Source organism: Mesoplodon densirostris, chromosome 1 (assembly GCF_025265405.1).
Source record: "Mesoplodon densirostris isolate mMesDen1 chromosome 1, mMesDen1 primary haplotype, whole genome shotgun sequence".
In the NCBI taxonomy this organism is placed as follows: Eukaryota; Metazoa; Chordata; class Mammalia; order Artiodactyla; family Ziphiidae; genus Mesoplodon; species Mesoplodon densirostris.
The window spans coordinates 206,671,806-206,694,282 of NC_082661.1; the positions used below are offsets into that span (position 1 = coordinate 206,671,806).

Sequence of the window (22,477 nt, forward strand, 5' to 3'; positions counted from 1 at the left end):
GTAATATGATTTTTTAAGATAAAAATTAAAATAAACAATGTCTTGGGATTCCCTTCCCACAACTAGTCATTTTTCATTGCCCTTGTGTTGCATACATTTTGTTTGGAGACCATTAGTGTAAATATTTTTTGTTTCTGCAGCCATCAAGCATTTATCAAGGAAAACGATGTAAATCAATTTGTAATGTTCAAGAATATGTGATTGGGAAAAAGCATTGCACATATGCTTATCTTTCACCTCAAAATTACCTTCTGTGCATAGAATCCTCAATTAGTACTTAGTATAATTTGCATTTGACTACCAATATTATTTTGTTAGAAAAACTGTTTTCAAACTTTGCCTTGAGAAGCTCACAGAAATGAGCCTTATTCACAGCAGGTGCTTTGAACTGCCCCATAATAGAACAAAGGGGCTCATTTTTGATCTATTGAATGATTCTGTGAGACTTTGTTTAAATAAAATTTTCTGATACTATAGTTTGGAAATTTCTCTCCATCCCATAAACACTGTAATTTTCTGTACACAGTAGCCTTTGCTTGGCCTGGTGATATTCAGATAATTAAGCCACAATCTTTCTTCCAAAGATTTATTGATTTATGAGACATATTCAGAAGTATCCTTCAAATAACTTAATATTTTGTTATTGTAATTAATAGTAGTCTAAATATTCAAATCCTAGAATATTTCTTATTTTCCCATGTAAGTACCATTTTCAGTGTTATATTATCATGATGAATTATCTTCTTATCCTATTCCTTTGTAAAAATGTGTAAAATATACTACATAATGTAATAACAAAAAGGTTTTATCTGTTGTAGCTTTATAAAGATATTGATATTTTTAAATATTTTAAAACATTGTTTCAAACACTGAATAAGGATACAACTTACTTATAGTATGAATTCTTTTTTTTTCTTTGTAGATCTATAAATTTTAACTCCCTCATAATCCCAACATACCTAGTGTGATACAAAGTTATCAGTATTAGAGACCTTCAAGATGGCAGAGTAAGACGTGGAAATCACGTTCCTCCCCACAAATACATCAGAAATACATCTACACGTGGAACAACTCCTACAGAACACCTACTGAAAGCTGGCAGAATTCCTCAGACCTCCCAAAAGGCAAGAAACTCCCCACGAACCTGAGGAGGGCAAAAGAAAAAAGAAAAAAACAGAGACAAAAGAATAGGGACGGGACCTGCACCAGTGGGAGGGAGCCGTGAAGGAGGAAAGGTTTCCACACACTAGAAGCCCCTTCGCAGGCGAAGACTGTGGGTGGCGGAAGGGGGAAGCTTCGGAGCCATGGAGGAGAGCGCAGCCACAAGAGTGCGGAGGCCAAAGCGGAGAGATTCCCGCACAGAGGATCGGTGCCGACCAGCACTCACCAGCCCGAGAGCCTTGTCTGCTCACCCGCTGGGGCAGGCAGGGCTGGGAGCTGAGGCTCGGGCTTCGGAGGTTGGATCCCAGGGAGAGGACTGGGGTTGGATGCATGAACACAGCCTGAAGGGGCTATTTCACCACAGCTAAATGGGAGGGAGTCCAAGAAAAAGTCTGTAACTGCCTAAGAGGCAAGAGACCATTGTTTCCTGGTGCGCAAGGAGAGGGGATTAAGAGCACCACCTAAATGAGCTCCAGAGATGGGTGTGAGCCGCAGCTATCAACGCAGACCCCAGAGACGGGCATGAGACACTAAGGCTGCTGCTGCCGCCACCAAGAAGCCTGTGTGTGAGCACAGGTCACTATCCACACCACCCCTCCCGGGAGCCTGTGAAGCCCGCCACTGCCAGGGTCCCGGGATCCAGGGACAACTTCCCTGGGAGAACGCATGGCACGCCTCAGGCTGGTGCAACGTCACGCTGGCCTCTGCCGCCGCAGGCTTGCCCCGCACTCCATACCCCTCCCTCCCCGCGGTCTGAGTGAGCCAGAGCCCCCGAATCAGCAACTCCTTTAACCCCGTCCTGTCAGAGCGAAGAACAGACGTCCTCAGGCGACCTAATGTAGAGGCAGGGCCAGATCCAAAGCTGAACCCCAGGAGCTGTGTGAACAAAGAAGAGAAAGGGAAATCTCTCCATGCAGCCTCAGGAGCAGCAGATTAAATCTCCTTAATCAACTTGACGTACCCTGTATCTCTGGAATACCAGAATAGACAACAAATCAGTCCAAAAACTGAGGCGGTGGACTTTGGGAACAACTGTAGACTTGGGGTTTGCTTTCTGCATCTAATTTGTGTCTGGTCTTATGTTTATCTTAATTTAGAATTTAGAGGTTATTATCACTGGTAGATTTGTTTATTGATTTGGTTGCTCTCTTCTTTATATATATATATATATATATATATATATATATATATATATATATATATATATATATATATATATTTCTTTTTCTCTTTTTGTGAGTGTGTATGTCTATGCTCCTTTGTGTGATTTTGTCACTATAGCTTTGCTTTTACCAGCTGTCCTAGGATATGGTCTGTCCTTTTCTTTTCTTGATATAGTTTTTAGTGCATGTTATCATTGGTAGATTTGCTTTTTGGTTTGGTTGCTTTCTTCTTTCTTTCTCTTTTTTTTTCTTTTTTTTATTATTTTTAATTCTTTAATTTTTAATTTATATTTTTTATTTTAATGACTTTATTTTCTTTTCTTCTTCCTTTCTTTCTTTTTGTCTCCCTTTTTTTCTGAGCCGTGTTGCTGACAGGCTCTTGGTGCTCTGGCCAGATGTCAGGCCTGAGCTTCTGAGGTGGGAGAGCCAAGTTCAGGATATCAGTCCACCAGAGACCTCCCAGCCCCATGTAATATCAAACAGCAAAAGCTCCCCAGAGATCTCCATGTCAATGCTAAGACCCAGTTCCACTCAACGACCAGCAAGAAGAGTGCTGGACGCATTATGCCAAACAACTAGCAAGACAGGAGCACAACTCCACCCATTAGCAGAGAGGCTGCCTAAAATCATGATAATGTCACAGACACCCCAAAACACACCAGCAGACACGGTCCTGCCCACCAGAAAGACAAGATTCAGCCTCATTGACCAGAAAGACAAGATCCAGCCTCATCCACCAGAGAACAGGCACCAGTCCCCTCCACCAGGAAGCCTACACAAGCCACTGAACCAACCTTAGCCACTAGGGGTAGACACCAAAAACAATGGGAATTATGAACCTGCAGCCTGCGAAAAGGAAACCCCAAACACAGTAAGTTAAACTAAATGAGAAGACAGAGAAACACACAGCAGATGAAGGAGCAAGGTAAAACCCACCAGACTAAACAAATGAAGAAGAAAAGAGCAGTATACCTGAATAAGAATTCAGAGTAATGATAGTGAAGGTGATCCAAAATCTTGGATATAGAATGGAGAAAATAAATGCTTAACAAGGACCTAGAAGAATTAAAGAGCAAGCAAACAGTGATGAACAACACAATAAATGAAATTTAATATACTATAGAAGGAATCAGTAGAAGAATAACTGAGGCAGAAGAATGTATAAGTGACCTGGAAGATAAAATAGTGGAAATAACTACCACAGAGCCGAATTAAGAAAAAAGAATGAAAAGAATTGAGGACAGTCTCAGAGACCTCTGGGACAAAATTAAACACACTGAAATTCAAATTATAGGTGTCCCAGAAGAAGAAAAAGAGAAAAAAAAAAGGGACTGAGAAAATATTTGAAGAGATTATAGTTGAAAACTTCCCTGAGAAAGGAAATAGTCAATCAAGTCCAGGAAGTGCAGAGAGCCCCATACAGGATAAATCCAAGGAGAAACACGACAAGACACATGTTGATCAAACTATCAAAAGTTAAATACAAAGAAAATATATTAAAAGCAGCAAGGTAAAAACAACAAATAACACACAAGGGAATCCCGATAAGGTTAACAGCTGATCTTTCAGCAGAAACTCTGAAAGCCAGAAGGGAGTGGCAAGACATATTTAAAGTGATGAACGGGAAAAAAACTATAACCAAGATTACTTGACACAGCCAGGATCTCATTCAGATTTTATAGAGAAATTAAAATCTTTACAAACAAGCAAAAGCTAAGAGAATTCAGCACCACCAAACCAGTTTTACAACAAATGTTACAGGAACTTCTCTAGGCAGGAAATACAAGAGAAGGAAAAGACCTACAATAACAAACCCAAAATAATTAAGAAAATGGTAATAGGAACATACATATTGATGACTACCTTAAATATAAAAGGATTAAATGCTCCAACCAAAAGATACAGACTAGCTGAATGGATACAAAAACAAGACCCATATATATGCTGTCTACAAGAGACTGACTTCAGATCTAGGCACACATACAGACTGAAAGTGAGGGGATGGAAAAAGATATTCCATGCAAATGGAAGTCAAAAGAAAGGCTGAGTAGCAATCCTCATACTAGATAAAATACACTTTAAAATAAAGACTATTACAAGAGACAAAGAAGGACACTACATAATGATCAAGGGATAAAATCAAGAAGAAGATATAACAATTGTAAATAGTTAGCACCCAACATAGGAGCACCTCAATACACAAGGCAAATGCTAACAGCCATAAAAAGGGAAATCAAGAGTAACATAATCATAGTAGGGGACTTGAACACACAGTTTTCACCAATGGACAGATCATGCAAAATGAAAATAAATAAGGAAACACAAGCTTTAAATGATACATTAAACAAGATGGACTTAATTGATATTTATAGGACATTCCATCCAAAAACAACAGAATACACTTTCCTCTGAAGTGCTCATGAAACATTCTCCAGGATAGATGATATCTTGGGTCAGAAATCAAGCCTTGGTAAATTTAAGAAAATTGAAATCATATCAAGTATCTTTTCCTAACACAAAGCTATGATACTAGATATCAATTATAGGAAAAACTCTATAAAAATACAAATACATGGAGCCTAAACAATACACTACTAAATAACCAAGAGATCACTGAAGAAACCAAAGAGGAAGTGACAAAATACCTAGAAACAAATGACAATGAAACCACAACAACCCAAAACCTATGTGATGCAGGAAAAACAGTTCTAAGAGGGAAGTTTATAGCAATACAATTCTACCTCAAGAAAAAAGAGACACCTCCAATAAACAACCTAACCCTAAACTTAAAGCAATTAGAGAAAGAAGAACAAAAAACCCCCAAAGTTACCAGAAGGAAATAAATCATAAAGATCTGATCAGAAATAAATAAAAAAGAAATGAAGGAAATGATAGCAAAGATCAATAAAACTAAAAGCTGGTGTTTGAGAAGATAAACGAAATTGATAAACCACTAGCCAGACTCATCAAGAAAAACAGGGAGAAGACTCAACTCAACAGAATTAGAAATGAAAAAGAAGTAACAACTGACACTGCAGAAATACAAAGGATCATGAGAGATTACTACAAGCAACTATATGCCAATAAAATGGACAACCTGGAAGAAATGGACAAATTCTTAGAAAAGCACAACCTTCCGAGATGGAACCAGAAAGAAACAGAAAATATAAACAGACCAATCACAAGCACTGAAATTGAAACTGTGATTAAAATTCTTTCAACAAGGGCTTCCCTGGTGGCACAGTGGTTGAGAGTCCGCCTGCCAATGCAGGGGACACGGGTTCATGTCCCAGTCCAGGAAGATCCCACATGCCATGGAGTAGCTGGGCCTGTGAGCCATGGCTGCTGAGCCTGTGCGTCCGGAGCCTGTGCTCCGCAATGGGAGAGGCCATAACAGTGAGAGGCCTGTGTACCGCAAAAAGAAAAAAAAATCAACAAACAGAAACCCAAGACCAGAGGGCTTCACTGGCGAATTCTATCAAACATTTAGAGAAGAGCTAACAGATATCCTTCTCAAACTTTTCCAAAATATAGCAGGGGGGGTACACTCCCAAACTCATTCTACGAGGCCACCATCACCCTGATACCAAAACCAGACAAAGATGTCACAGGAAAAGAAAAATAAAACTACAGGCCAATAACACTGATGAACATAGATGCAAAAATCCTCAACAAAATACTAGCAAACAGAATACAATAGCACAGTAAAAGCATCATACACCATGATCAAGTGGAGTTTATCCCAGGAATATAAGGATTCTTCAATATACACAAATCAATCAATGGGATAAACCATATTAACAGATTGAAGGAGAAAAACCATATGATCATCTCAACAGATGCAGAAAAAGATTTTGACAAAATTCAACACCAATATATGATAAAAACCCTCCAGAAAGTAAGCATAGAGGGAACTTACCTCAACATAATAAACTACATATATGACAAACCCACAGCCAACATTTTTCTCAGTTGTGAAAAACTGAAAGCATTTTCACTAAGATCAGGAACAAGACAAGGTTACCCACTCTCACCACTATTATTCAACGTAGTTTTGGAAGTTTTAGCCACAGCAATAAGAGAAGAAAAAGAAATAGAAGGAATCCAAATTGGAAAAGAAGAAGTAAAACTGTCACTGTTTTCAGATGACATGATACTATACATAGAGAATCCTAAAGATGCTACCAGAAAACTACTAGAGCTAATTAATGAATTTGGTAAAGTAGCAGGATACAAAATTAATGCATGGAAATCTCTTGCATTCCTATACACTAATGATGAAAAATCTGAAAGAGGAATTAAGGAAACACTCCCATTTACCATTTCAGCAAAAAGAATAAAATACCTAGGAATAAACCTACCTAAGGAGACAAAAGATCTGTATGCTGAAAACTATAAGACACTGATGAAAGAAATTAAAGATGACACAAAGAGATGGAGAGATATACCATGTTGTTGGACTGGAAGAATCAACACTGTAAAAATGACTCTACTACCCAAAGCAATCTACAGATTCAATGCAATCCCTATCAACCTACCAATGGCATTTTTCACAGAACTAGAACAAAAAATTTCACAATTTGTTTGGAAACACAAAAGACTGCGAATAGCCAAAGCAATCTTGAGAAAGAAAAATGGAGCTGGAGGAATCAGGCTCCCTGACTTCAGACTATACTACAAAGCTTCAGTAATCAAGACAGTATGATCCTGGCACAAAAACAGAAATACAGATCAATGGAACAGGATAGAAAGCCCAGAGATAAACCCACACACATATGGTCACCTTATTTTTGGTAAAGGAGGCAAGAATATACAATGGAGAAAAGCCAGCCTATTCAATAAGTGGTTTTGGGAAAACTGGAGAGCTACATGTAAAAGAATGAAATTATAACATTCCCTAACACCATACACAAAAATAAACTCAAAATGCATTAAAGACCTAAATGTAAGGCTAGACACTCTAAAACTCTTAGAGGAAAACATAGGCAGAACACTCTGTGACATAAATCACAGCAAGATCCTTTTTGACCCACCTCCTAGAGAAATGGAAATAAAAATAAAAATAAACAAATGGGACCTAATGAAACTTAATAGCTTTTGCACAGCAAAGGAAACCATATCAAGGCAAAAAGACAACCCTCAGAATGGGAGAAAATATTTGCAAATGAAGCAACTGACAAAGGCTTAATCTCCAAAATTTACAAGCAGCTCATTCAACTCAATGTAAAAAAAACAAACAACCCAATCCAATAATGGGCAGAAGTTCTAAATAGATATTTCTCCAAAGAAGATATACAGATTGCAACAAACACATGAAAGGATGCTCAACATCACTAAGCATTAGAGAAATGCAAATGCGAACTACACTGTGGTATCACCTCACACCAATCAGAATGGCCATCATCAAAAAATCTATAAACAATAAATGCTGGAGAGGATGTGGAGAAAAGGGAACCCTCTTGCACTGTTGGTGGGAATGTAAATTGATACAGCCACTATGGAGAACAGTATGGCAGTTCCTTAAAAAACTACAAATAGATCTATCATATTACCCAGCAATCCCACTACTGGGTATACCCTGAGAAAACCATAATTCAAAAAGAGTCATGTACCAAAATGTTTATTGCAGCTCTATTTACAATAGCCAGGACATGGAAGCAACATAAGTGCCCATCAACATATGAATGGATAAAGATGTGGCACATATATGCAATGGAATATTACTCAGCCAGAAAAAGAATCGAAATTGAGTTATTTTAGTGAGGTGGATGTACCTAGAGCCTGTCATACAGAGTGAAGTAAGTCAGAAAGAGAAAAACACATACTGTATGCTAACACATATATATGGAATCTAAAAAAAAACTTGTTCTGAAGAACCTAGGGGCAGGACAGGAATAAGGACGCATACTTAGAGAATGGACTTGGGGACATGGTGAGGGAGAAGGGTAAGCTGGGACGAAGTGAGAGAGTGGCATGGACATATATACACTACCAAATGTAAAACAGATAGGTAGTGGGAAGCAGCCACATAGCACAGGGAGATCAGCTCAGTGCTTTGTGACCACCTAGAGGGGTGGGATAGGGAGGGTGGCAGGGAGACGCAAGAGGGAGGAGATATGGGGATATACGTATACGTATAGCTGATTCATGTTGTTATAAAGCAGAAACTAACAAACCATTTTAAAGCAATTATACTGCAATAAAGTTGATGAAAAAAATTTTATCAGTATTCCTTGAGGGGGTGCACCAACTACAAATAATTTAAAACTGATTCTACACTGGTTATGGACCAGTTGTGTCAACTTATATAAAGATGGGTTATTTTGTCAGACCGAAGTAGTGAGAATACCAATAAAGATACCCTGAACTTGAAGTTTAGCCTTGGCATGAAGGAGCAGTGAAACACAGCTTGTGTATCAGTCTGACAAGGAGAATACCAGCTGGCTAATTAAGTGAACCTAATTTAAACTAATGATGTAGATTCTCAGGATAATGTGCTAACGGCTAGAGGAGACTGCTGATGACACTTAACAATACCCGATGTGTTACAATAAGCCACTTCTGCATCCAAGCAGAACCTGATTTTGCTCCACAGAAGACAAAATGAGGTCAGTTGTTTACTAGTTAATCTTTTACACAGGAAATTATCACCTGCATGCCACTCTTACAAAAAAGTATTAATGGCAAGAAAAGTAATAAGCATTTGATGTTTAGAGCAACACCAAGGTGATGGATTTCATTAAAAATGTGTTATCTTTTATTTTTAAGCTGCACATAGAAATGATATTAATGTGTCCACTGAAAACAAATATACCCCTATGGTAAGAATTTATCATGAGGTTTGTAAAACATGTTGTCAAGAAAACATTTGCCATTTAAAAGTAAAATGTAACAATGTTCAAGTTTTTAAAATGTTTTGTGCTAAAATTACACACTTAATACCAATTCTCACATTCAAATATATACAAAAGAAAAAAGAAAGTCAGAAATATGATTTCACAGATAAGGTCAGTATAAAACACTAGGGATCGACTTTAATTGGACTGAAAAAGAAAACTTGAAAGAGTAAATTTAAATAAGTTTACTGTTCTTTTTTTCTCTCTTTTTTTCTACTTTTTTTTCTGTTCAAAAAGAAGACAATTTGATTTTGGACTTCACTGTTCCATCTCTCTGTCCACCCTATAAAAAATTCTATACTAGTTTCTATCATATTTTGGAGATGATTAAATTTTGATTATAATTATTATTCTTAGTTGCCATTGTATAATATACTTAGGCTAAAATAAAGAAACAAACAGAGGTACAGCACACAACCAGGAAGTATAACTTCATTTGGATACAAAAAAGGCTGACTTGAGTTAGCCTCTGTTGAGAAAAGGTATCAGATTGAGAAAGGATGCTTTACTTTTCACAAAACTAACTTTGCACCTTGCAGGTGACTTTGAGTGTACTCCGTCCTTGGATATAAATAAAGCTTTAAATCACAAATGAAGCAGTTTACCTTTATTTTTTTAAGTAGCTAGAAATATTCTTTCCTTAAATAGTTTTAAAACTTGAATTAATTGGATTATTAATTTATAAATCATAAGTCTCAACACCTACATCTGTTAAATCTATCATTTACATGTTGTTTTTAAATTAGGAAAAACTTTGAGGGAATTTAGAATTCTAAGAGATGGCCTATTTTCAAGTATAAAAGTAGAGTCATTAGGATATTCGTAATTAACCTTTAAGCATGTACTTTCAAGCATTAAAATTCACATACTCTAAGGTCATGTTAAGACAAATATAGGGATGTGTTATTTCAGCCAACAATTAGTAGACTTATGGAATTTCATCATCTAAAGAGGCTAACAGACTGAAATTATACATGGTTGCAAAAAAAAAGAATTTAGAGAAATTCAAAGATAGAAAACTTTAATTTTTTAAAAGCTATTTTTATGGAGTATATACGTAAAATTTTAGGTTGATATTTATAGTCAACAATAGTTCTCAGAAAATAATGTCCCTTTCAGAAAGATGGCTAGACTGAATATACCCAATATGGAAATTTTCATTTTCTAAACTAATTTGGTCTCTAAATATCTATAGAATAGATCATTGCAGAACATCCCAAATCATTGCAGCTGCTACTTCACTCTACTTCTTTCCAGGGAGGTATTCAAGCACCCCTATAATTCAAAATGTTTCTTTTTATTGACAGAAGGGCAATATTCAATACCATCCCATACCTCCCCAGAGTTGTGTGGGCAAACCCATGACACAGTACTGCCTTTTTGATCCAAGGATTAAGTGCCCACATATTTCCTACAATAGGGAAGTCTCTGTTATGTTACTTTCCATTGTACTATTCCCCAAATGGAAGGCAGCTATAGAAAAATGAGACAATAATGCTGATAAATGGTGGCACGAGGCAAGATGCATGAAGACAGGGTTCAGATTTGTTTTTGATAGCTGACAATCTGAGAATATGCAGAGACTGTATATAGAGTGGGTAGAAAGGATAAAACAGGAAGTCAGCCATCAAGACAGTGAAAATACACATTTTTAAATTACTACCTCTCATCAAATTGCTTGCTAAAATGTTACTTTAAAGTTTGGAGGAACTTTCACCTCTAATTCCATCTGGGACAGAATTTTCTGTTTTAGTACTCTTAAATCAGTTCATTTGTCATAAAAGTGTTCCTTTTTGATTACTTCTTGGATTTGATGTTACTAACTTATATTATCTCTTTAATTCGTTCTTTCTCACTACATTTCCAAATTTACTACCATGACTTTTACTTTAATGCTTTCTTAGTTCCTTTTACTCTCTGCTAGCATTGTGGTTATTGTTATCTTCTTTTATTCAATTCTAATAGTATTAACCATGACTTTTGTCCTTGTTCTTTGCCAAAATTCTGTTTCCTTTTAATTAGTCTTTTTTGAATAAATCAATTTTTACCTTTTATATATTCATTTCATTGTACCTGTATCTACATATATTTTTACTTTCCTTCTTTCATTTACGGTATTGTGATTTTCTTCAGCTAAATTCTAAAATTATATGGTTAAATGTTTTATTTTCAATCTATTATTTTTTTTTCATTACAGTAACACAATTCCTTCAAAGACAGTCTTACTTGGATTCAACATGTTTAATCATGATTATCAATATTACTTGTTATTGATGTTGACATTTCAAATTTACTTTGCAGTTTTTGATAGCTTAGCACTGTGTCAGAGAATCAGTATGAAATGATTTCATTAATATTTCTTGAGGCTAAATTTATAACCCAGCATGTGTTCATTTTCAAAAATGTTTCCTTTAGTGAATGCTATAGTTTGAAGTTTTGTGTCCCCCTAGAATTCACTTGTTGTAATCCTAACCCTCAAAGATGATGGTATCAGATGATGGGCATCTGGGAGGTGATTAGGTCATGATGATGGAGCCCTCATGAGTGGGATTAGTGCTTTTATAAAAAAGACCCCACAGAGATTGCTTGCCCCTTCCTCCATCTGAAGACACAGTGAGATGGCAATGGCTAGGAAACAGAAAGATGGCCCTCAGCAGGTCATGATCATGCTGCCACCTTGATCTTGAACTTTCTACACTCAGAACCTTGAGAAACAAATTTCTGTTGTTTATAAGCTACGCAGTGTGTTGTATTTAATTAAAGCAGGCTGAACGGTGATACAAAGTGATATTGAAAAGGTTTAGAAAGTGAAATATTTAGTAATAATGTATATTTAATTACTGATGGATGCAAAAATTAATACATGTATCTGTTAGGTCAAGCATAGTAACAATGTTCAATTTGCATATAGTATTAATTTTGTCTGTTGACTTATCAAGAACAGAAGTATCAACTATTTCTCACTTACATCAGCTTTTTTGTTTTGCTGTTAGTATATGGCTAAATTATCTGGAACTTTCCTTAAATTTCAAATTTTATTTTTTCTTATTTTTGGGGTATATCTCATAATCTTCATATGGCTAGATTTTCATTATTTGGTCCATTACTTTTTATTATCAGCTATTCCTTTACTCCATTCTCAGTTATTATAATTATAAACATATTTGGTTTTATTCTATAATTTTGTTTAAAGCTTTTTGTCCTGATTTTTCCATTCTTACTGTTTTCTCTTTCTTAATTCTTCTTTTCCTACTGTATTTAGGAGTAAGTTGTTCATTTAATTCTATTTTTTTCATAGACAAATACAGTACTTAAGGCACAGTTTCTTGAAATATTAATAAACATACTTAATGTGCATAGGTAATCCATAATTACTCCCATTCTTAAATAATACAAGAAACCTTAATATATATATTTCAAATAATATCAGCCCTTTCCCTGCTTACATATTGTTGTACAATATTTAAACATTTTTTTTTTTTTACTATTTTTTACTATTTTAGTCCTGTGTTTTCACTCTTTTAAAAATTTCAAACTTAAATTCAGGGAATATCATTATTATTGACAGTTAGTATTTTAATAGATCCTATGTTTACCAGTTTACTTGCTCTCTATACATCAAGTTGAACTGCTTAATTTTCCTTATTCCTGAAGCATATAGTTTTCAGTTTCAGTTTTGTTTAAATTTATTTTGTTGGTAAAGTCTATTTTTTTGTATCTGATACAGTAAATAAATTATATACTTTTTCCCACTGACCATATAATATCAGAGTATATTTTATTTCCACTTAGTCCTTTAATAATATTATTTCACTTTCTTTTGGTGTCCATTATAGCTATTGAGAAAATAGCTGCTGTTCTCATAGTACTTTATCTCCTATTTTTAGATCTTCCTTTTGGCTTTATGTGTGGCTGTGTCATGTTAATATATTCATGTATTGATTTATTTTCCATTTGTTTCATTGTCCTTTCTAAATCTGAGAGTTTGCTGTATTATATTTTATAATTTGTATAATAAAGAATAATACATAGTATATGTATATAATAATATATACAAATATATATACTATATATAATATATTACATATACACATATGTTATATCTATTATTATATACATATACTATGTATTACTCTTTATTATATTACAGAAAATTCTCATTCACTTTGACCGAATTACCATTTCCCTTTTCTTTCTATTATCTCCTACCAGAATTTATCCTTTCTACTGTTAATGTATAAATAAAGTCTGATATTTTTAAATACATTTGCTTCTCATTATTAATGGCATTTGTTCTATAAAGTCACCACAAACACTGAATTTCTGAACACTGAACCACTGCTTCCATAGGAAATGCATAGTTAGGTTCCTATCAGTTTCTGGTCACAAGATTTTCATCATCTGATCAATACATATCCTAATTTCATGAGTGTTTCTGCACAGAGAAACGTTATTTAATACATATTGTTCATTAATTAACCGTAACATTGAGGACTTCCCTGGTGGCACAGTGGTTAAGAATCCGCCTTCTAATTCAGGGGAAACAGGTTCGAGGGCTGGTCCAGGAAGATCCCACATGCTGCAGAGCAACTAAGCCCGTGCACCACAACTACTGAGCCTGCACAGGCTCTAGAGCCCGCAAGCCACAACTACTGAAGCTCACGCTCCTAGAGCCCATGCTCTGCAACAAGAGAAGCCACCGCAATGAGAAGCCCACGCACCGCAACAAAGAGTAGTCCCCGCTCACCACAACTAGAGAAAACACGTGCACAGCAACAAAGACCCAACACAGCCAAAACTAAATAAGTAAATAAATAAATAAATTTATATTAAAAAAATAAACCAGTAACATTGAACTCAGGACCATACAGCGTTAGGACTCATGACTGAATGAAGCCCACCATTAGGCACACCATGGCCTTCCTTCACAAGCGTTTCAACACGACACTTACAGGACGTTTTAAACAGCAAAATTGTCCTTGAAAACACAATAGTAAATAGACCGTGAAAAAAAACACTTGTTCACAGTATGAAAGCTGAACCAAAAAAGTCAGGGTGTCTCCTTGTCCAACCTGAGCTGGGAACATTTACTTCAGGTCACACATTTCTCCTCACTCTGCACAAGTCCCTGAGTGTCTGCAAAACACCATATGTATTGATTTTGTGGTTCTAAATAAATTCAAGAGAGTGAGTTTTCAATACAATATCATCAAACAATGAGTATCAACTGTAATCGATTTTTCTGCAGTGAAAAAAAAAAAAGAATAACACTAGCTCCATGCAAACAAAATGACCTCACAATTATCATGTAGCCAGACACAGACAGTGAATACTGTATATTTCCATCTCTGTAATATTCAAAATTACGCAATACTGACTTATGGTGACAGAAAGCCACATAATGATTACCTTTGGATAGGTAATTACTAGAAGGGGTAATAAAGCATAATTATTATTTTCATAACAAGATCACATGGAAAACCCATTTGGACTGAGGCTCAATTTTCTAACTTCTAAAAATGTGTTAGATTCTTATCTGAAAATATCCACAATCATAATTATATTGTAATATTGTTTTAATATTTTAAACTTGTATAATGTCTTTTACATTCTACTATTTTATAGGCATTATAGACACTTTGAAAAATAATATAATTGATGTGATTTTTTACCATTGCATGAATGTTTCATTATTGATATTTTCTATTAATTTTAAACTTTACTTCATTGTCTGAAGATGGAAGTTACATGAATAATAAATGATGTTAACTTTTCTCACCTTTGAATATCTAGTAGGTAGTACATATTCAGTCAGTGTAGGTTTCTAGTTTGAACACTGAATTTAAAAATCAGCCTGATTATTCCTGAAAGAACATCTAGTAGCTAACACATGCTAACTAAAGAGTCTTAATAATCCCTGACTGAATGCCTATAATTCGCTGGCCTATGTTGCAGCTGAAATCAAAGTAAAATCAACCTGGTCAAAAATCAAGCAGTCTCAAAGACAGATACATAGGAAACAAAATAGACAGAAAAAATATGTTCTCACAGAAGATACTGGACCATTAGATTGGATGCACAGGGAACTGTGTAACCCTGGAGGCCTTAGAATTTTCTAGTAGACAGTTATTTATCCTTCTACTCATGACTCTTCTGTTCATTCTCATATTAGAAACTGAACCACTGGACTAATTATCCATTGTAAATTTGTAACCCTGGAGATATCAGAGCTTTCTAATAGAAACACTTTTGATTCTTTTATTTGTAATACCAAACATATCTTATAAAAGGCAATTAATGAATGTATACAGAATGGATAGATGGGTGGATGAATTCATGTGAAGATGTTAAGAACTCTTAGAATGAGAGGCCCTGATTTTGAACTTCTTAACACTTTTCTTTGGTTCTAGTCAGGAATCAACATTAGAGGGACTAACAGCTACTCCAAATTCAAACCAATATTGATTTAAAAGAAAAAAAAATCTCTGTAAATATAAGAAATGGTTAGATTCCTGTGTCTGTCAGAATTTTGATAGTAAATAGCACTTCTATATTCCAGACTCTGCTACAAATGCTTTGTATGCATAAACTGGTATAATCCTTAATATAACTTTATGAGATATATACAGTTATTATTCCATTTAACATATTATACATATCTCACAAAATTATTTAAAGTTTGTTTCCTTTGAGCTGAGAAGCCATAGATCCTAACAGTCAAAGGCTGAGATACTGGAGCCAGACTACCCGGGCATAAATTCTGCACTGCCCCTTGATTGTTGTAAGACTGAGTTCTAGTAGACTGTCTGAGATGGACAGTCTTAGAAAGAGCAGGGCATAAAATAGGTGATGGCTCAAACCAGAATAGTTTTTCATAACCATGACCATGGCAACATGGGAAAATGACATGGCAAGGCATGTTATAGGTGTTGTCCTCTGTCATTGACCTATGCACATATTACTTGTTTTACTACTATAGTAAAACCTACTAAGTTAATATTATCCAGTAAGTCTACTATTGTCTCAGCCTTTGTTAAGAATCACATGAGAAAGATATATTACTCTTACTGTGATGGTAACTAGGAATACCTTAATTGGCCTTGGACTGGGACGCTCTTTGCTCTAGACAGAATAAACAATTGTGAGGATGTTTTTTTGTGTAACTGGTCATGTGGGAATTATGAGGTATTCACGGAATCTAATTGTTGAAAACAAAAGCTATTTCAATTATTTCTTTAATTCTTTAGGCTCAAGGAGCAGAATGAGAGGACAGTTTGTAGAAAATGTGTATATTTTCTAGTTATCCAAGTAATGAAACAAGTTATCAATGGCAATCAAATGGCAATGCACGAGTTACCTGGTAAAGTCTATTACATTAAGTTAAATAGTCTTCAAAGCCACTTTCAAAAGGAGGAGTCATTCATACCTGAGTAACTTTTTGAGACTGCACATCAACAAGAAGGACTCTGTCCAAAGTTGGCTGTGCTACATAAATGAACTTGTCCTTGACATTGACAGCTGTGGCCCACACACACCTCTGGACTTCATCTCCTTCAGCTTTGGGACAGACTTCATCCTGTAATTTAGAAAATAAAAATCAAATGAATATCTTAAATGATAACATGGATATAGCCATATTATGAGTAACATTAATGTTTGATGCTCTACTACTTTTAGCATCAAAAGTTATATATATATATGTTATATATTCATATGTTACATATTTATATATTTAGATTTATGTCAAATATATAAATATATAAAGAGTTAAATCAAATAAAACAGTATATAGTGCATATTTAAATTCATTAAATTTGTATAGGAATCAGTGTGAAATAACCCTTAAAATACATTTTATTAAGCCTTTCAATGCTTATTTATAGTAACATATAGTCATTTCATTTGTCACTACCTATTCTTAGCTCAGTAACTGCAGAAGTACATAATAAGTCGACTGTTTCCTCCCAAATCCCCCCAATCTCAGACTTCTTTACCAGACATTATATGCCACACTAAAGTATATTTAGAGCTTCTCAAAACCTCAAGAGCTGCCCTCATAGCATATTCATGGGCTTTTTAAAAGCTACCAAATCCACTACACAAGACTGAAGGAGTCTTTTACTTTGTGGAGAACCAGAAACTTAGAAAAATGATAATAAGGTAGTTACTCGGAAGGGTTATTTTATTTTCAATTTGGTATCAAGGTCAAATTTTATAAAGTCCTTTAAGCTGCCTAAGCCCTTTTCATTCTGCTCCTTTACCCTAGAACTACCTTCTGGTTAATATTGTGTAGTTTGTGCTATATGGTCATAAAGGAGGCAAAAATTATATTCTATTTCTTCCTTCCAACATTCAGTAAGTGAATGTTGAAGGGATACGTAAGCCTTTCTGATTTGTATGTGCAGACACATGGCGATTAGAAGAAATGTCATTTAGCTTGTTATTTTTGTTTCAGGTTTTTCTTTTATTCACTGGTCTGTTGGTTTTGTAATTCTCTCAATTTATTTGTAGCTAGAGAAACCACTGAGAAGAGAGATTTCTTGAACTATACATGAACTATATGTGTAAAGATAAACACTTACTTATATAATGATAATAATAAACACTGATTCCAAATATGTCACTTGTTTTATGGTTTACGCCTGATCACTGATTATCATGTTTAATTCATTGATTTGTATACTCCAGTTAGTAACTCATGAGCTCAATTAGAATACTCTCTTTAATCTCTAATTCAAACCAAAACATTTATTTTTCAGCAGATATACCATCCACAATATATATTTAATAATCATAAAACAAAATCAACCAAATTTTCATGGTCAACACCACTTAAGCATTTCTTTCAATGAAAAGATAATACTGACAGCACATAAACCACATTTGTCTTTTAGTAACTAAAATGACTACCACAATAACTCTTCTGAGGCAGCACAACCATAGTAGGTGTTTTTTCTTGCTTGCATAAAACTTGGAAAATAATGCAAAACCCAGAACACTTTGGAATGATAAGCTTAAGATGTAGTTTGCTGGGTTTTTTTCCCCCCAAACTTCAGATCTAATTCCAGATGACCTGGAGGATCCACTCATTTTTAAGATCCAGTCCAGAAGTTACCAGATTCACTAAAATATCAGGGACATATAACACCAGGGAATTGTAGTGTTCTCTGAACAGTTCAAGTGTGACAGGCTTCCAGGACATAAGCAAAAAAAACGGAAAACTAAACATCAGGTGTATATTTCTGGTAGTTCTGGGGGGTTTGAATGAACTGCATTTCATAGAATGCACCACAATAATACTAAGATGACCACCAGTGGTGTCCATGGCACTCGTCAGCAGGCAACACAAACCTGAAGGCAGAAATCTGTCCTCAGCACATGCCCAGAACACAGTACAGTATTTTACCTTCATTCATCAATTCACTGAAACATTATTTTCTACACCAAACCTTTTTCTTCAGAAGTATTGGGTTGGTCAAAAGGTTCGTTCAGTTTTTTCTGTAAGATGCCTCTAGTAGCACTTAGTTGTCTTTAACTTCATTCAAAACAATTTTGTTAGATTGTACTGTGACAGCTGTCATATCAGCGTGCATTTTAAAAAAATATCAAAATTGGTGAACTTGTGTGGAGCCATTTTAATATTGAAGATGTAAGAAAAAAACAACATTCTTGGTATATCATGCTTTATTATTTCAAGAAAGGTAAAAACGCAACCAAAATGCAAAAAAAAAAGATTTGTGCAGTGTATAGAGAAGGTGCTGTGACTGAACGAACATGTCAAAAGTGATTTGTGAAGTTTCATGCTGGAGATTTCTTGCTGGACGACGCTCCACAGGTAGGTAGACCAGTTGAAGTTGATAGCAATCAAATCGAGACATTAATTGAGAACAATCAATGTTACAACACGCGGAAGATAGCCGACATACTCAAAATATCCAAGTCAAGTGTTAAAAATCATTTGCACCAACTTGGTTATGTGAATCGCTTTGATATTTGGTTTCTGCATAAGTTAAGCAACAAAGCCCTTCTTGATTGTATTTCTTCATGTGATTCTCTGCTGAAACGTAATGAAAACGTTCCGTTTTTAAAACAATTTTGACTGGCAATGAAAAGTGGATACTGTACAATAATGTGGAATGGAAGAGATCTTGGGGCAAGTGAAATGAACCATCACCAACCACATCAAAGGCTGCTTTTCATCCAAAGAAGGTGATGTTGTGTATATGGTGGTATTGGAAGGAAGTTCTCTATTATGAGCTCCTTCCAAAAAACCAAACAATTAATTGCAACAAGTACTGCTCCCAGTTAGACCAATGGAAAGCAGCACTCGATGAAAAGCATCCAGAATTAGTCAGCAGAAAACACATAATCTTACATCAGGATAACACAAGACCTGATGTTTCTTTGATGACCAGATAAAAACTGTTACAGGTTGGCTGGGAAGTTCTATTTCATCTGCCGTATTCACCAGGCATTGCACCTTTGGATTTCCATTGATTTCATTTTACAAAATTTCCTTAATGGAAAAGATTTCAATTCCCTGGAAGACTGTAAAAGACACCTACAACAGTTCTCTGCTCAAAAAGATAAAGTTTGGGGAAGATGGAATTATGAAGTTGCCTGAAAAATGGCAGAAGGTAGTGGAACAAAAGGGTGAATACGTTGTTCAATAAAGTTCTTGGTGAAAATGAAAAACGTTTTCTTTTATTTTTACTTAAAAACCAAAGGCACTTTTCGGCCAACCCAATATCTTGAACATCTTTGACAAGAACCAATTTCATGAGACTCAAACACTACCTAACGTAAGTACTTGAGAGGCATGAAAAGGTGGGAAAAAGTGGGACCTAAGGTTGATGAAAGGATCTGAATATAGGAAAATTGTTTACAAATTCTTTGCCGTTGTGTAAAAGCTCCTAACAAAACCTGTCAAAATAACAGAAAGCGTGAGTAACCTGACACTAAACTGTCAGTCAAAAAACAACTGAACCAGGAGAAATTTCCACCCCTCTGTTTGCTACAAAACTGTTCAACAGTAAAATAAACTGCTCTGCTGGGAATTATTTCCTATTTGTAGGCTGTCCCTATAAGATGCCCCTGACCAGACTCACAATCATTTTTACAAAGCCATTAAAATTTCCTGACAGTCACCCTGAATTTTCTTTGCTTTGCTTCAGGCCATTATTGCTGATTATAGTCTATTAGGTCCCATTTTACAATAGCACTCCTCTTTTTTCAGATTACATAAATTAGTATTTATTTCTGTGGATAGGAATAGTAGGGGAATATTTTTCACATGCATTAGGCATTCAGTGGGATAAAAGGAAACTAAAATATACAAGAGATGCAAAAGAAGATTAAGATAATACGTACTGATGAGGAAAATTGTCAGAAATTATATCAAAGAGTATCACTCAATCATTTTTATAGAAATGTATACTGCCTTTGAGAGTTAAAGGATTAATAAGATTTTAGAGCTAATGAAGATGAGTCAATAATGAAAAGGTAATTCTAGCTTATAATTAGAATTTATTTATTTCCCTTTGGGTTACTTCCATATTTCATTATGCAGTTCCTATTTATGTATTATCTTCTTCCAAAATTTTAAAGAGATTTAAGATTTATCTCTAGTGATGATGGAAGTTTTGATTTAGCAATTAAAATAGTGTTGATGCTTCCTGATTTGCTAAACAGAAGTTATAGTTCGAGTAGATGGATATATATATACTCATCTTCTATAGGACTTGGTCATTTTCATATATTGTATTGATGGCCTATTAAAAACACTTTTCCCTTAAATATCCAATTTCCCATCTTTCTTTCCTCCTTTTCTTCATAGTCCACCTCTGTGCCATTCATGGTGAGTATGAATGAATTTGTCACAAGCACATCTGTTTACCTTGCATCCAACTCAACAAGTTTCTGTCATTATTCCTTCCTCGCATCCTTCTCTCTAATCATGGTTTGTCCACTATCTTTTGCCTGAAGACAGAATCTGCCAACATTTAAATTATAACTTTAGTTATGTCTCCAGGTGTGTTGGAACATGCACATGCCCTTGTAATTTAAGTAAACATTATTTGGATTCACCTGCTTTCCCTTTCAATAATCCATTTAATTCTCTTTAGACTTTCAACAAGCTGTCAAGAACCTTAATTCCATTTCTTGACCTTTCACTCTAAATTGCTCATACTTCAAACTTGCTTTCCAGATCCTGTCTCTTCCAAAAGAGAGTTCTTGAAGAGTCATAGAGAGCTTCAGATCTTCATTTCTTGTTGGGGAACATTTATTGAACACTTATTATGTGAAAGATATCATGCAAAGCTCTGTTTGGAAATAAAAACATGAATTTGAGTGAATGCCTGCTCTCAAGTTGCTTATAATTTCTGCCATATTTAGCTGTTTCAGACTCTTGATTCTTCCTGGAATGTTTTTTCAGTCTTGTAAGGCGAGGATCAGCAAACCATGATCCCAGGCCAAATTCAGCACACTGCCTATTTTGGTAAATGGCCTAGGAACTAAGAACACTTTTTGGTATTTTTTAACAGTTGAAAAAAAATCAAAAGAAGAGTACTATGTTGTGATGTGTAAACATTATCTGGTATTCAGGTTTCCATAAATAAAGGTTTATTGGAACACATCTACACCCATTCATTTAAATATTGTCTATCTCAATATCAAAAAAGCAAACAACTCAATTAAAAAGTGGGCAAAGGACCTGAATAGGCATTTTGAAAACATACAGATGGCCAACAGACACATGCAAAGATGCTCAACATCACTAATCATCAGGGAAGTGCAAATTAAAACTACAATGAGCCATCAAATCACACCTGCCAGAATGGCTATCTTCAAAAAGACAGCAAAAACAACTGTTGGCTAGTATGTGGAAAAAAAGAGAACCCTCATGTGGCGTTGGTGGAATTGTAAGTTGATTCAGTCACTATGGAAAATCATATGAAGCTTCCTCAGAAAATTAAAAATAGAACTACCATACAATCTAGGAATTCCACTTCTGGGTATTTTTCTGAAGGAAACAAAAATTATGTTAATTTGAAAAGATATACACACCCCTAGGTTCACTTCAGCACTAAGTGCAGAAATAAGTATACAACAAATCAGGTGACCTAAGATGTACACACCCAATTTGGGTACCACATTGTGGGTTCACCCAAGGATAGTATACAGATGCTCCTAGATACAGAGTGAACTACTGCGAATGAATGTTGCATTAAAGGTGGAGAGAGAGAGGGTTTGATG

General features: G+C 35.2%; 1 protein-coding gene across 3 annotated transcripts in view; it reads right to left on the minus strand.

The window, feature by feature from the left end:
• The window catches only part of FSTL5 (follistatin like 5), a 547,068-nt gene that overhangs the window by 48,155 nt on the left and 476,436 nt on the right, over positions 1-22,477 (minus strand). For all 3 annotated transcript variants that reach the window (XM_060093813.1, XM_060093804.1, XM_060093793.1), the window contains one exon: positions 16,647-16,796. In XM_060093813.1, coding sequence (XP_059949796.1) covers positions 16,647-16,796 — 150 coding nt within the window. The remainder of the gene's footprint in view (positions 1-16,646; positions 16,797-22,477) is intronic.